This window comes from Sinocyclocheilus anshuiensis, unplaced genomic scaffold, assembly GCF_001515605.1.
Source record: "Sinocyclocheilus anshuiensis isolate Anshui unplaced genomic scaffold, SAMN03320099.WGS_v1.1 scaffold195, whole genome shotgun sequence".
Classification (NCBI taxonomy): domain Eukaryota; kingdom Metazoa; phylum Chordata; class Actinopteri; order Cypriniformes; family Cyprinidae; genus Sinocyclocheilus; species Sinocyclocheilus anshuiensis.
In genome coordinates, this window is record NW_015548236.1 from 2503950 (window position 1) to 2516628 (window position 12679).

The window sequence follows — 12679 nt, forward strand, 5'->3', positions numbered from 1 at the left end:
TTTTGTAACATTATAAATGTCTTTATCATCACTTTTGATCAATTTAAAACATCCTTGCGAAATAAAAGTATTAATTTCTATAATCCCCCCACCCCAAAAAAAAATATACTGACTCCAGGCTTTTGAATGGTATAGTGTTTAATGCTACAAAAGCTTTTTATTTCAGAAAAATGCTGATCTTTATCTTTATATTCATCAAAGTATCATGAAAAAATTTACTCAACTGTTTTAAATATTGATGATAATAATAATAAATGTTTCTTGAACAGCAAGTTAGCATATTAATTATTTCTGAAGGATCATATGACACTGGAGTAATGATGCTGAAAATTTTGCTTTGATCACAGAAATAAATTACATTTCAAAATATATTATTTTGCTGTATTTTGGATCAAATAAATGCAGGCTTGGTGAGCAGAAGAGAATTCTTTAAAAAACATTAAAAATCTTACTGTTCAAAAACTTTTGACTGGTAGTGTATGAAATTTCAAGAGAAACACAAAGGCAAAAAGCAGTCGTGGTATCGAGAAGAAAAAAATGTGTAACAGAAAAAGAATAGAGAAAAGTAGCTCTGGATGGAGGTATAGTACATGGTCTGTAGTTTGTTAAGGCCGATGCGGTATCTCTCCTCCTCCCAGGTCAGTTCTTTCCTGACCTCACTCATTCTCTCTTCTGTCTGTCTTTCAGTCTCCACACGGAAGCTCGGGTCCAGTTCAAACTCCTACAAGCACCCATAAAATATTATGTTAGATCATTGTGTCTGTGTAACCATTACACTGAAATAGGTGAGTGAGCGAGGAGGTGTGAGATCTATGCACCGAGCGATGGAGGCGGATGTGTTCAGGAAGGCTCTGGTTCTGCTCCAGTAAAGCTTGAAATCGACTCTGCAGTTCCGCCAGCCTCTTACGCCGCTCCTGTTTCCTCTGTTCTGCTTCCTTATGCATGCGGTCCAGCTCCAGCTTTTGTTTAGCTGTTTCTATGCTGCACACACACACTTATGATAAATAAACAAGCTCCGGCTATGCATGATAATAAAAATGCTAATTCGGTTATTATGTACTCATTAATTACTGGTGTTTTTGAAACTTTATGATGTGATGGATAAAAAAATATAACTGAAATTAAATACCGTTTTTGTCTTGCTTTCTCATGATCATAGCTTAAAATTACTTTTACTGAGATCACAATTTATTCATATTTAGAAAATAGAAGTTTCCTATTTGTAAATTCTTAATTAGTTAAATATAGGTCGAAATACATATAATGCTATAAATATTTAATAATAAATAATGAAAAACAAGGAAGCATTACTTTTTATCTGGATTTATTTTAATTAAAATCAAGAACAGCGAGAGTTTGATTTTTGAAATCTGATTTTTATATTTATTCTTTTGATCTACTTTTCTATATTCATATTATATTATGTGATATTTGTTTAATCCCATATTTAATTGGTTAAGCATTTAATGTTAAAAATATTGTAAATGGGACTCTTTTCTTAAGATAAATACGTTCTTGAGAAAGTTTCATTGTTGTGATCATGAGATAACAAGACATAATTTATTTTAGTATACGAAGAGTTCATTTGCAAAAACAGATAACTCTCTTTTTTTTATTTTCAAAAACCATGTTTTTTATTATGTTATCATGTTTTTATTGTGTTTTATTGTGTTAGTTAGCTAGTATTTATTCGTTATTTTTTACCTAATCAAAATAACCCAACTGCAGTTTGATTGAGATTAATTGGAATGCACAATGAAAAAACATGATTTTTGAAAATTGTTAAAAACGGAGTTATCTGTTTTTGCAAATGAACTCTTCATAAACAAACAAACAAACAACTTAAATAAATATGACACTATTTAGGGCTAAACTTGTGGCCCACAATCAAACTAAAAAGAAATTACCACACTGTTATCTATAATGTATAATTATCTATAACATAATGATTAAGATGCATAATCAGAAGTAAATAGGTCTATCAAAATATTAATATTTAAAATGTTCTATGTTTTGTATGGAATATTTTAAAGATTTTTTATTTTTTTTTAATTGACAGCCCTTATGCAGTACCTCTGTAGCCCTCTGGGGGGCCGTGACACAGATAGAAAGGCACTCGCCTTGACCCTTATTACTTGCTTTATTCAAATGCACATTGTCACCTGTAAGCAGAAGGATCCTCTATGTCCTGTGCTGCTTTCTCCGTCTCCAGCCCAACCTGTTTTCATGACAGAGTAAAATGGTAGTTGAAACACACAAGTAGACAACTGCCCACTGGAAATGAACACATGCACTAACCCGTGGAGAGGGCACTTTGGCATGTTTGAGCATGGCTTTCTGGAGCTCCTCCTCTGGCAAACAGCTGAAAGAGAAGATGTTGCCATCCTCTCCTGCGCTCAGGACAAATGTGTCATCAAAGCTGAAGCAGATGTGGCGCACATGGCCGTAGTGGTTGTCATGGACGTTGAGGGCCCAGTACACCTGCATAGAGCTGAGCTGATGGTCCGAGGCCTGTACAGGGTACACCCGAATACTGCCATCCTTCATGCCACATAACAACAACTGCCTGCTCGAACTGAGACAAGAAGAGTAGGAAATTAGGTATTAGGTAATTATCGACTACAATATTGACTCAAAACTGAAAAAGAATCAAATCAGGAAAATAATTATGATTACTCAGTCCTAGGCTATTAGTGTAGAGACAGAAGAACCTCACTTTAAAGTGATGGTGAGAATGGGGTTATGGTCTGCATCATGCACAGGTATGAAGGAAAAGGGCTCATCTTTCCTCTCTAATGGATCGCTCTGCTGTTCAGAGAACTTACAGTGGTACAAATACCCTGAGTCATAGCCACCCTGAAAGAGAAAGAGGGAGGCATTTCAGTGACACGTGTTCTGCACAACCGTAAGTTACACTACTATTCAAAAGTTTGAGATAACTACGATTTTTTAATGTTTTTAAACATTATTTAATCAAAAATACATTAAAAACAGTAGTATTGTGAAATATTATTACAATTTAAAATATCTGTTTTCTATTTTAATTAGGGCTGTCAGTTTAACACATTAACTTAATTCATTTTGAAAAAATAATACGGTTCAAATATTTAACACAGTTACCGCACTGACCCCGCCCCCAGAACTGTGCGTCATCTTCCATTTCATAGGCTGATGATACACAGGGCAACTTTTTGAGCAATTTTGCCGGGCAACTTTTTTGAGCAATGTTGCTTGGGCAATTCTTCCATTGAGAATAGGGAACAAATTTCTATCTGGATAATTTAGATCGGTCATGGGCCCTGTGTCTGACCTGGTTGCCCGTTGACGGCAACATTGCTCAAAAAGTTGCCCCATGTATCATCAGCAATACAGTTGACAAATATGATGCAGGGCAACAACTCCATAAATGCAGTTATGCCCAAAAATTCAAGATATTGGGGCAAAAAAAAATGCCCATATATGAGTTTTTGTCTCATATTTATATCATATGATAAGCTGTATCACACGAGTGCTGTTTTTGTCACGAAGAACACACGTGCAAATGTGATTTTATACAACAGTTCAGTAAATAAGAAGTTAATATTGTGCTATTTTTATTCAATTTTGACAACGAAAATACTACCTAAAAAGCCACAGCAGAACTGTTGTGCCTTGTGCGTCTGCGAGCAACACAGCAGTTTAGTTTCTGAATGAATCCGCGTTTTGAATGAATCGTGTGAACCAATGATTCAGTAGCCCATTTACAGAGAGAGCACTTTACTGAATTCCTGAATGAATCAACCGTTTGAACGATTCGACTCATAAAGACATTTACCGCCACCTTCTGGTAGTTTTAGTTTCTTCTTTAGAGTATCATTTCATTTATTTAAAGGGGTGGTTGATTGCGATTTCACTTTTTTAATGTTAGTTAGTGTGTAATGTTGCTGTTTGATCATAAACAATATCTGCAAAGTTACGAAGCTGAAAGTTCAATGCAAACGGAGATATCGTCTTTTAAACAATACAACCGGAGCCCATGCCGCTATGTTGAGGGGCGGGACGTTTAGGCGCACGCTAGAGGCGGTTTAGACAATCACAACACACTGGGCTAGCTAATCAATCAGAGCCCATCGCCTATTTCTGAGGGAGGGGCTTCATAAAAGCAGGAAATGATCAGCGCGTTCAGAGGAGAAGGGACAGAGAGGTGTGGAATAAAGGTAAATTATGTGAAAAATAATGCGTTTTTTAACAAACGAAGCATTAACACATGTTAGACTGCACCCCATAAACACAATCAAGCCTAGAAAAAACCCAGTCAACCACCCCTTTAAAAAAATAAAATAAAAAAACATTAAAGGGATAGTTCACCAAAAATAAAAAAAATAATTCTGTCATCATTTACTTTTACATCTTTTTGGGGTATTTTCACAGCCAAATTTAGTTAGCACCCTGTAATTAATTAGATTTTTTAATCAACTGACAGCCCAAATTTTAATATATTTTAAAATGTAATTTATTCCCTATTTATTCCATTATTTTGAAATATAATGTATGTCTGTGAGTGTATGTACCATAGAAAGCCAGAACGACCCTGGTGTTGAGTAAAAGCAGCAGTGTAGTGGACTGGGTGGAGATGGAATGTAAAGAGGAGGCAGTTCCTCTTCCTTCTCATCCTCTTCTTTCTCTTCCTCCTGTAGTTCCTCCTCTGTGGCATCTGGCTTCTTCTCCTTCAATTTCTTCAAGCGTTTTTCCCTCTCTTTCTTCTTCTCCTCTTTTCTGGCCTGCCTGAGTGCTACCTCTGCATCTCTCTGCAAACACACATGCATCCATGTGTGGCAACATTTCAGCAGCAGAACATTAAACAATATAGTCATTACAGACCATTGTGGTGATTTTAATAATTGTGTTTGTATCATCACAGTTGATATTAAGAATCAATTTTATTCATAAAAAAGCCAATCAATAGAATTATATAAAAAAAAAAACATAAATTTATAAGTTTAAATATTATTTTTAAAAGGTTTTATTTTGAAATAATAAACTTCAACAAAATAAAATAAACTTTAGGAGAAATAGAGAGAGAAAGTCAAAGAGAGAGTCAAGGCATAACCTTAATTCGGGACTTGATGCTGCTGAAGCAGAAATGCATTGTGGGAAGATCTGAGAGTTGAAAGGTGTTTCCACCTATCTGAGCTCTAGGATCAGGACACTGAACTTCCACCACATGACCATTTTGACAGAAGATCAGCAGAGTGTTTTTCTCCTTTAAACAAATGCACAAATCTTCAGTGTCAATAAATCATGTATGATATGGTCACCACATGAAACTCAGCAAGCTTCACTGCTAACAATCATCACTCACATGTGACTGAGGTGACCACTCCAGACCTTGCACAGGACCTGGGACTGTAACAAACCCTATTGGTGTGTATCTTTCCCCCACCGTGAAGAAGAAAACAGTGCTGTCTGCGCTCTAAAAAGAGAGAGTGCAAAAGAATATCATGTTCACACAGCAGAATATTTGGACACAAATCATTCTCACTCACTCAACCCGTACCCCAGTAGCCATGATCTTTCTAGTTCTCTCGTAAGCAATGGCGGTCACAGGTGCATTGTGGGGCTTGAGAGCTTGTCTGAGGCGGAGTTCAGCATCTCCAGAGCGTGTGCGTCCTGCAACCACGTGCAGACTCTGAGTGTTATACAGCTCCAAGAGACGTACAACACCGTCATCAAAACCCACAACCAGCAGACCCCCGGCAGTGTTCACCTGCAGAGACAAACACACTCCATCAACAAACAATATGACCACATAGAGATGCATAAAAAATTGGTACCATACTGGTTATCATTCTATATTAGAGATTTCTGCGCTTATTGGTATTGTTTGATTTGATTTCTATTTTTATGTAATAACACTATTAAATGTAATCTTTAGCAAATCTCCAAAACTTTTTCATACTGTACATTATAATGTTGTGGTGCCCAAATTGACTTCGGCATATGTGATATTACTATTATTATTATGATAGCATTCAATTCAATTAATGTTTTGAATTAGATTTAATTTTTATATTTTCAGTTTGGTCATTTGTGTATCTGCTTTTGTCATTTTTAATATTTTTTAAAAACATTTCTACATCGCTTTGTTTTTATTTCAGTATTAGTTTCATTAATTTTAGTACTTTAACTATTTATTTTAGTTGGTTACCAAAGCAACATTTTGCATGTTTTTTTATCGACTATTTATATTTTATTTTCAGCCATTTTATTTGATATTCATTCACATTACCATGTCTGAAGCCCATGTGAGTGCTGTCCCTCCTTGTTTGAAGCGGCATATTGTGAGCTCTTTCTTTGAAAGAAAGTCAAACACCCTGACTGAGGCTGGGTAAGATAAAAAAGGTATTTGTCAATGTTCATATAAAGCACATCATAGGTCTGTGTATGTGGGTGTATGTTTGGTCAGGGTTACATTTTTCCTTACAGTCCAAGGCTGTAGTGGCCATGAGATGGCTACTTTCAGAAACATCCATGCCCTGAATGGCACCAGCATGAAATGAGAAGAGACACTCTGGATCTTGGGTCTGCAAAACAGAAAAAATTCTTATCGGATCTACCATGGAAAAATAAAAAAGATTAAACAACCGTTTAACATGACTCACAATGTTGGAGAATGAGAGATCCAATTTCCAAATACAGCCATTAGAGTCCTGTTAAAATCAAACACAAAAACTATTCAGACTGGGCCTTATAGTTGCTTTAAAATATTGTCAAGAAATAAATAAAAAACAAGTTCCATATCTAAAAGAAAAAGACCTGAGCAAACCAGATGGAGGTTTCTGGGATGGAGCTCTTGACCATAGAGTATAAACTGACATTACGGCCTATTATTATCTCATTCATGGGTTCAATCTCAAACAGGCCGCTGTCATCAACTGCATCTGCAGTGTCTATGGTCTCCAGGTTCCAGCCCTGAGAAAACGATGGAGAAATCGCTTTAAAAACTTTCAAAAACCAAAACATCCTCACCATGTAATAATTAGCTTCAAATAAGGTTATACTTATTAGCAATAGCAACGATCAGTGAAGTAGCACGATCTCACTTACTCTGACTGCTCCATCAGACCCTATGGTCATAAGTTCTCCCTCATCCAGGTTAAATTGGTAAATGGCTCCACTATGACATGTGCGTCCACCTTTACGGCATAATTCCACCTTTATCAGACCCCCCTCCCAAAGGAGCATGTTCCCCCACTCTGATCCTGACACAACCTGAGAAAGAAAGAGAATTCACTTCTTCAAGAACTTGTTCATTGAAAAAGTGTGTAGGTTTGTTTGTGTCAACATGCAAAATAATAAGGTGCTGAACCTTTCCATCAGGAAGCTCCACATATCCTTCTATATCTGTAACTGTTGTTTTTCCAAAACTTCCCAGCAACCCTTGCAACTTTAAACCAGTGAATGTATTAGCCATTTTCCAGAATCTGAAAAAAAAAAACTCTATCAGCACATGTATACACTACCATTCAAGTCAGTGATATCTTATAATGTTTTTGAAAGAAGTCTCATGTTTACCAAGGATACATTTATTTGATCAAAACTACAGTAAAAAGTGTAATATTGTGGAAATGTTATTACAAATTATATTATTACATAACTGCTTTCTACTTGAATATATTTTCAAATGTCATTTTTTCCTGTGAATATGGCAAAGCTGAATTTTCAGCAGCCATTAATCCTGTCACATGATCCTTCAGAAATCATTCTAATAATATGCCGATTTAGTGCTCAAGAAACATGTCTTATTATTATGAATGTTGAAAACAGTTGTGCCGCTTAATATTTTTGTGGAAACCTGACACTTTTTTTTTTGACGACGATGAACAGACATTTCTTTGAAATAAATATTTTTAGCAAACAGCATAAAAGTCTTTAATTTAATGTACATTCAAATTCTTTAATTTCATGCAACTTGCTGAATAAAAGTATTAATTTCTAAAAAGATATATATATATATATCTCTTACTGACCCCAAACCTTCCAACCTTAATATATATATATAAATATTTTTTCATAAAAAATAAAAAGTTATTAAATGCAAATACATATGTGAAAAAATGACAGTAATACAAACCTAATATGCCCAGTGCCAGATGTAGTGAGCTGTCCAACGCAGTCGGGTGAAAAGGTGACCCTGTAGACATCCTGAGAAAAAGCTTTATTGCACAGTGTCACCTGTTCCTGCCTCCAGTCCCACAGCGTAAGCATGTAGTCTGGAGCTCCACCCACACTGGCCAGTAAAGAGCCATCACGATTAAAATCCACAAAGCTGTATTCACTACCTGTGCCACCTTCAAATTAAACACGAACACACTAAAATTATGCATGTATGCTTCTATCTCGAACCATGTCTCGTTCAAATTTAAGTAATGTTGTCATAGGCCAGTGTTGCCAGACATACGATAATTATCATATTTGTACGATAATTTTGACCTCTGTACGATGTATGATTGATCAATAATGAAAAAAATCCCATAATGTCAAGGTACGCCTAGTTATCTATTGTGGTAATTTGCAGGTCGTGTCAAAAAGTTGTTGGTTTAGATAAATAGCTGTATTCTGTTCGTTTGACTTGTGTACGATAATTTTCTTCCAAATATGATAATTTTGAGCTTCTGGTACGATACTTGGACATTTCCAATCTGGCAACACTGTCGTAGGCCATCTGAGCTGCCTCTGATGTCCTACCTCTGAGGATCCTGTAAGGCCGCAGGGACGGGTACTCATATATGATGATGTTAGGCTGATAGCCTTTCTCTGCCACTGCAAGATACTGCTTACTTGGATGAGTCTTTGAAGAGAGAAATTATATATTAGGTCTTATATTAGGTCATCAGGTCCACAAAGCCTGATAGGTGCTATGACCTTTCTCATGTTGTTCATACTCATGTATCAGCCCATTCTTTTCTTTTTTTTCCTGTTGCTGTTGATATTTTAATTTGCCCTAGCAGTTTTCATTCACATAGTCATCTAAATAACAGTAATATACCATAATGGCTCCGATGCCTCCCCCACTGCTAGAGCGGATGTAATGCTGCTTTTTGGTGTGCACATCCAATAGGATAAGCAGATTCCCGGCTATGAAGGCCAACGTATGCTCATCCAACAGCTGTAGGTTCCCTCTCCGACCACAGTCATAGCCAAACGAATGTCTGGGCTCAGTTTAAGGAGCAAATGAAATAAGCAGACAGTCATGAATCATCCACCCTTCATCACAGAGCAACTACAGGTCATATGTTTGTAATAACTGCAGCTTATATGTTTTTGAAAAAGTCTCTTACGCTCACCAGGACTGCATTTATTTGATCAAAAACAGTAATATTGTAAAATATTGTTTCAGTTGAAAACAACTGTTTTCTATTTTCATACATTTTAAAATATAATTTATTCCTGTGATGGCAGAGCTGAATTTTTAGCAGCCATTAATCTAGTCTTCAGTGTCACATGATCCTTCTGAAATGTTTGCTGATTTGGTTAATATCAGTTATTATTGGGGCCCAATTATTAATAATGGTTCTTATTATTATCAATGTTGAAAATAGTTTTTGCTGCTTAATATTTTTGTGGAAAACGTTATACATTTTCAGAATTCTTTAATAAATAGAAAGTGAATGAACAGCAGTTATTTGAAATAAAAATCTTTTGTAACTTTGTCATTAATGTCACTTTTGATTATTTTATTATGTCCTTACTGAATGTTTTTTTTTTTACACTTTTGAATGTGTATCACGGTTTCCACAAAAACATTATGCAGCAAAAACTGTTTTCAACATTGAAAATAATAAGAAATGTTTCATGAATCAGGATATGAGAATGATTTTTGAAGAATCATGTGACACTGAAGACAGGAGTAATGTCTGCTGGAAATTTAGCTTCAACATCACATGAATAAATTACACTTTAAAATATATATAAAATATTAAAAAAACAGTTGTAAAATTGTAATAATACTTCACAATATTACTATATTTACTTTATTTTTGATCATATCAAATCAAGTCATGCAGCTTTGAGCATTAGAGAGATTGTTCAAAAATATTATTAAAAATATCAGTTATTCCAAATTTTTGACTGGCAATACATATATACTGAAGTAATATATAGTATGTATTTTTGTTATATATTTATGTTAGCTGCTGTGGATACGAGAGGTGCAGCAGGTTCTGTGGGATGTTGGAGTCTGCAGTGATGAAGGGTTTGGAGCACAGTTCCTCATAGCTGTAATACATGTCATCTGGGATTGACTTCTTCTGCTCTTCCTCAGGGTTTCCATCACACTCTTCAACCCCCACTGTCTGCTCTGAAATGAAAACGCCATTAAATCAGGAGTTTCATATGGATTCATTACGCATTTGACACACAAATGAGAAAATATATAAGATGAACGTGATAATCACTATTAATCAATCAACAAAATTCGCTAAACAATTAGAATATTTCTCTCCGTGACAGTAATTGTTTGTTGGGCAAACAGATGTCAAGTTTGTTTAAAACGTTCAGATTTTGTTAAAATCGCACAAGAATTGCGTGAACATTAAGTATTTGTCAAACACCTTGTTTCTGAGTCAAAATAACGCTTAGAACGTGTTATTTCACCTTGTAAAGTAACTTCATCTGCTAGCGTCTCGGAAACGTCCATGTTCGTCCGACTGCGTTGCTTAGCAACCGTACACTTCGCGCATTGCCCACTGGGTGTTGTAGTCTATTCTTAATGCAACGAGGCCAACTTCTACTCACAAAATGTGAACCTCAGCGTATGAATCTCATACCTTATAATCATGGTGGAACTGTTCACTAATTGTTTTGTAACGTTTAAAGCAAGTATTACTCTATTAATTAGATTATTAGTCTATACTATTACAATTGTAGACTAAATGAATTTGCAGAGATACCGCTAGATGGCAGTACAGCTCAGTGCTCAGATATAATAGACGCCATAATAGCACAGCAGTCAGATAGAATAGAAGGATTCTGTCCTTTGACATAAGATTAAAACATCATAAACAATGTCTGATAAACAATGAAATGTCATTCACAGAAAGTCAAAAAAGCTGGCATACAAGCACACAGTACACACCCAAGCACTCTATGGTACTGCAGAATTTACAACTAGGCCTAGCTTGCTTTTCAAATGTGAGCAAACTCACCTGCTCACACAAAAACTGTGCATCACTCAGCAGTGACTTACAAGCCTGAACACACACTTCTGCTCACACGCACATAAACACACTGTCCCCATTTCTCACAGCCATTAACAATCCACCCACACACATCTCTCACAAACTACTATTCGGCCTTCAGAAGCACACACAAGGTTTTTTTTTTAATACTTTGCATTGATTGTAAAGTAGAATGACAGGAAGTCAGCATCACATGGCGGGGCCCCTTTCCTGTATGTGAGAGCATGCGTGCGTTTATTACACGGGGTAACAGTGATACCTAAAGACAAGAAACAAAACATCTGTGAAAGAACGCGCACACACACACACATATACAAAAGAGGAAATTGGAGACTGACCAGTACAATAATTTCTACTACAAAGACATATGTTTCACCTTAAAGGGATTGTTCACACAAAATGAAAACTCTCTCATAATTTGCTCACCCTCATGTCATTCCAAATTTTTAACACTTTTTTTGTTCAGTGGGACATAAAAAGAGATGTTATGAAGAATGTTCATGCTGCTCTGTTCCATACACTGAAAGTTGATGGTGACCAGGATTTGACAAAAAAACAAAAAAGCCAAATATGGCATCCTAAAAGTGATCTATACAACCTTTTCACTATATTTTGAAACCAAAGATGGTTCTATGTAAGTAACAGACTGAAATACACACATTTCATTGGAAACGTTGCTTATATTTTTGTACTGTGTAGGCTACAGCCATGGTACACAGTTAAAAAATACACTACATAAAAATAAAAAATTTTAAATAAATAAATCCACCTTATTTTTCAACGCAGAAGTAAGCCTTTTTTGTGAATGGGCGAGACTTCCGCTTTATTAGCCGCTAGAGAAATAACGAGAAGAATAACAAGTGCCGTAAATGGTACAACTGGTTACACTACAAACCAGTGTGTTCATAATAAAGATAATACATTCAAATTATATGGTAAGACACACCAGTTTGCAATATCAAGCAGCAAAATCAGCTGTTTTGTACAGCTAAAAATAGCTGGAAGGGTTCACACCAGAAGCCAGATACATTAAATTAACTAATGGCCACGCCCGCTCTTATGGAAAATTAGGTGGAATGTTTCAACTCTACTTCTAAAAAATGAAGAACAAATGTGAATCAGATGTGGGTTTGCTAATTTATTTGATGAAGCCACTGTAAAGTGAATCGTTGTAATATTATATCATAATTGCACAATAATATTTTTCACAGATCATCTTTTTCCAGGAAATAAAAAAATAATGAATTTCAACAAAATTTTCCGTATGTTTTCTCACTGGCTCGCCTCCAACTTAGAATCTCGGAGCTAGAAGAAAATGTAGTTCCTGCTAATAACTACATGCTCAGCTCGTAAATACGATCTTTACTTATAAGTTGAACTTAAAGGTGCAGTAGGAGATCTTGGAAAATGCTAACTTTAGCCTGATAGTGAAAGCGAACTCCCACCTCCCTGCAATCGCC

General features: G+C 35.7%; 1 protein-coding gene across 1 annotated transcript in view; it reads right to left on the reverse strand.

The window, feature by feature from the left end:
* The window catches only part of cfap44 (cilia and flagella associated protein 44), a 19977-nt gene extending 9272 nt beyond the window's left edge, over nt 1-10705 (reverse strand). Inside the window, exons 1-20 of the mRNA XM_016441991.1 lie at nt 10636-10705; nt 10186-10339; nt 9029-9191; nt 8728-8830; nt 8114-8330; nt 7349-7463; nt 7087-7251; nt 6796-6951; nt 6642-6689; nt 6464-6563; nt 6269-6363; nt 5537-5746; nt 5342-5452; nt 5090-5242; nt 4551-4787; nt 2717-2856; nt 2299-2575; nt 2163-2218; nt 819-981; nt 591-721 (exon numbers count right to left, since the gene is read on the reverse strand). Coding sequence (XP_016297477.1) covers nt 591-721; nt 819-981; nt 2163-2218; nt 2299-2575; nt 2717-2856; nt 4551-4787; nt 5090-5242; nt 5342-5452; nt 5537-5746; nt 6269-6363; nt 6464-6563; nt 6642-6689; nt 6796-6951; nt 7087-7251; nt 7349-7463; nt 8114-8330; nt 8728-8830; nt 9029-9191; nt 10186-10339; nt 10636-10678 — 2837 coding nt within the window. The 5' untranslated portion in view covers nt 10679-10705. The remainder of the gene's footprint in view (nt 1-590; nt 722-818; nt 982-2162; nt 2219-2298; nt 2576-2716; nt 2857-4550; nt 4788-5089; nt 5243-5341; nt 5453-5536; nt 5747-6268; nt 6364-6463; nt 6564-6641; nt 6690-6795; nt 6952-7086; nt 7252-7348; nt 7464-8113; nt 8331-8727; nt 8831-9028; nt 9192-10185; nt 10340-10635) is intronic.
* Nucleotides 10706-12679: the final 1974 nt, after the last annotated feature.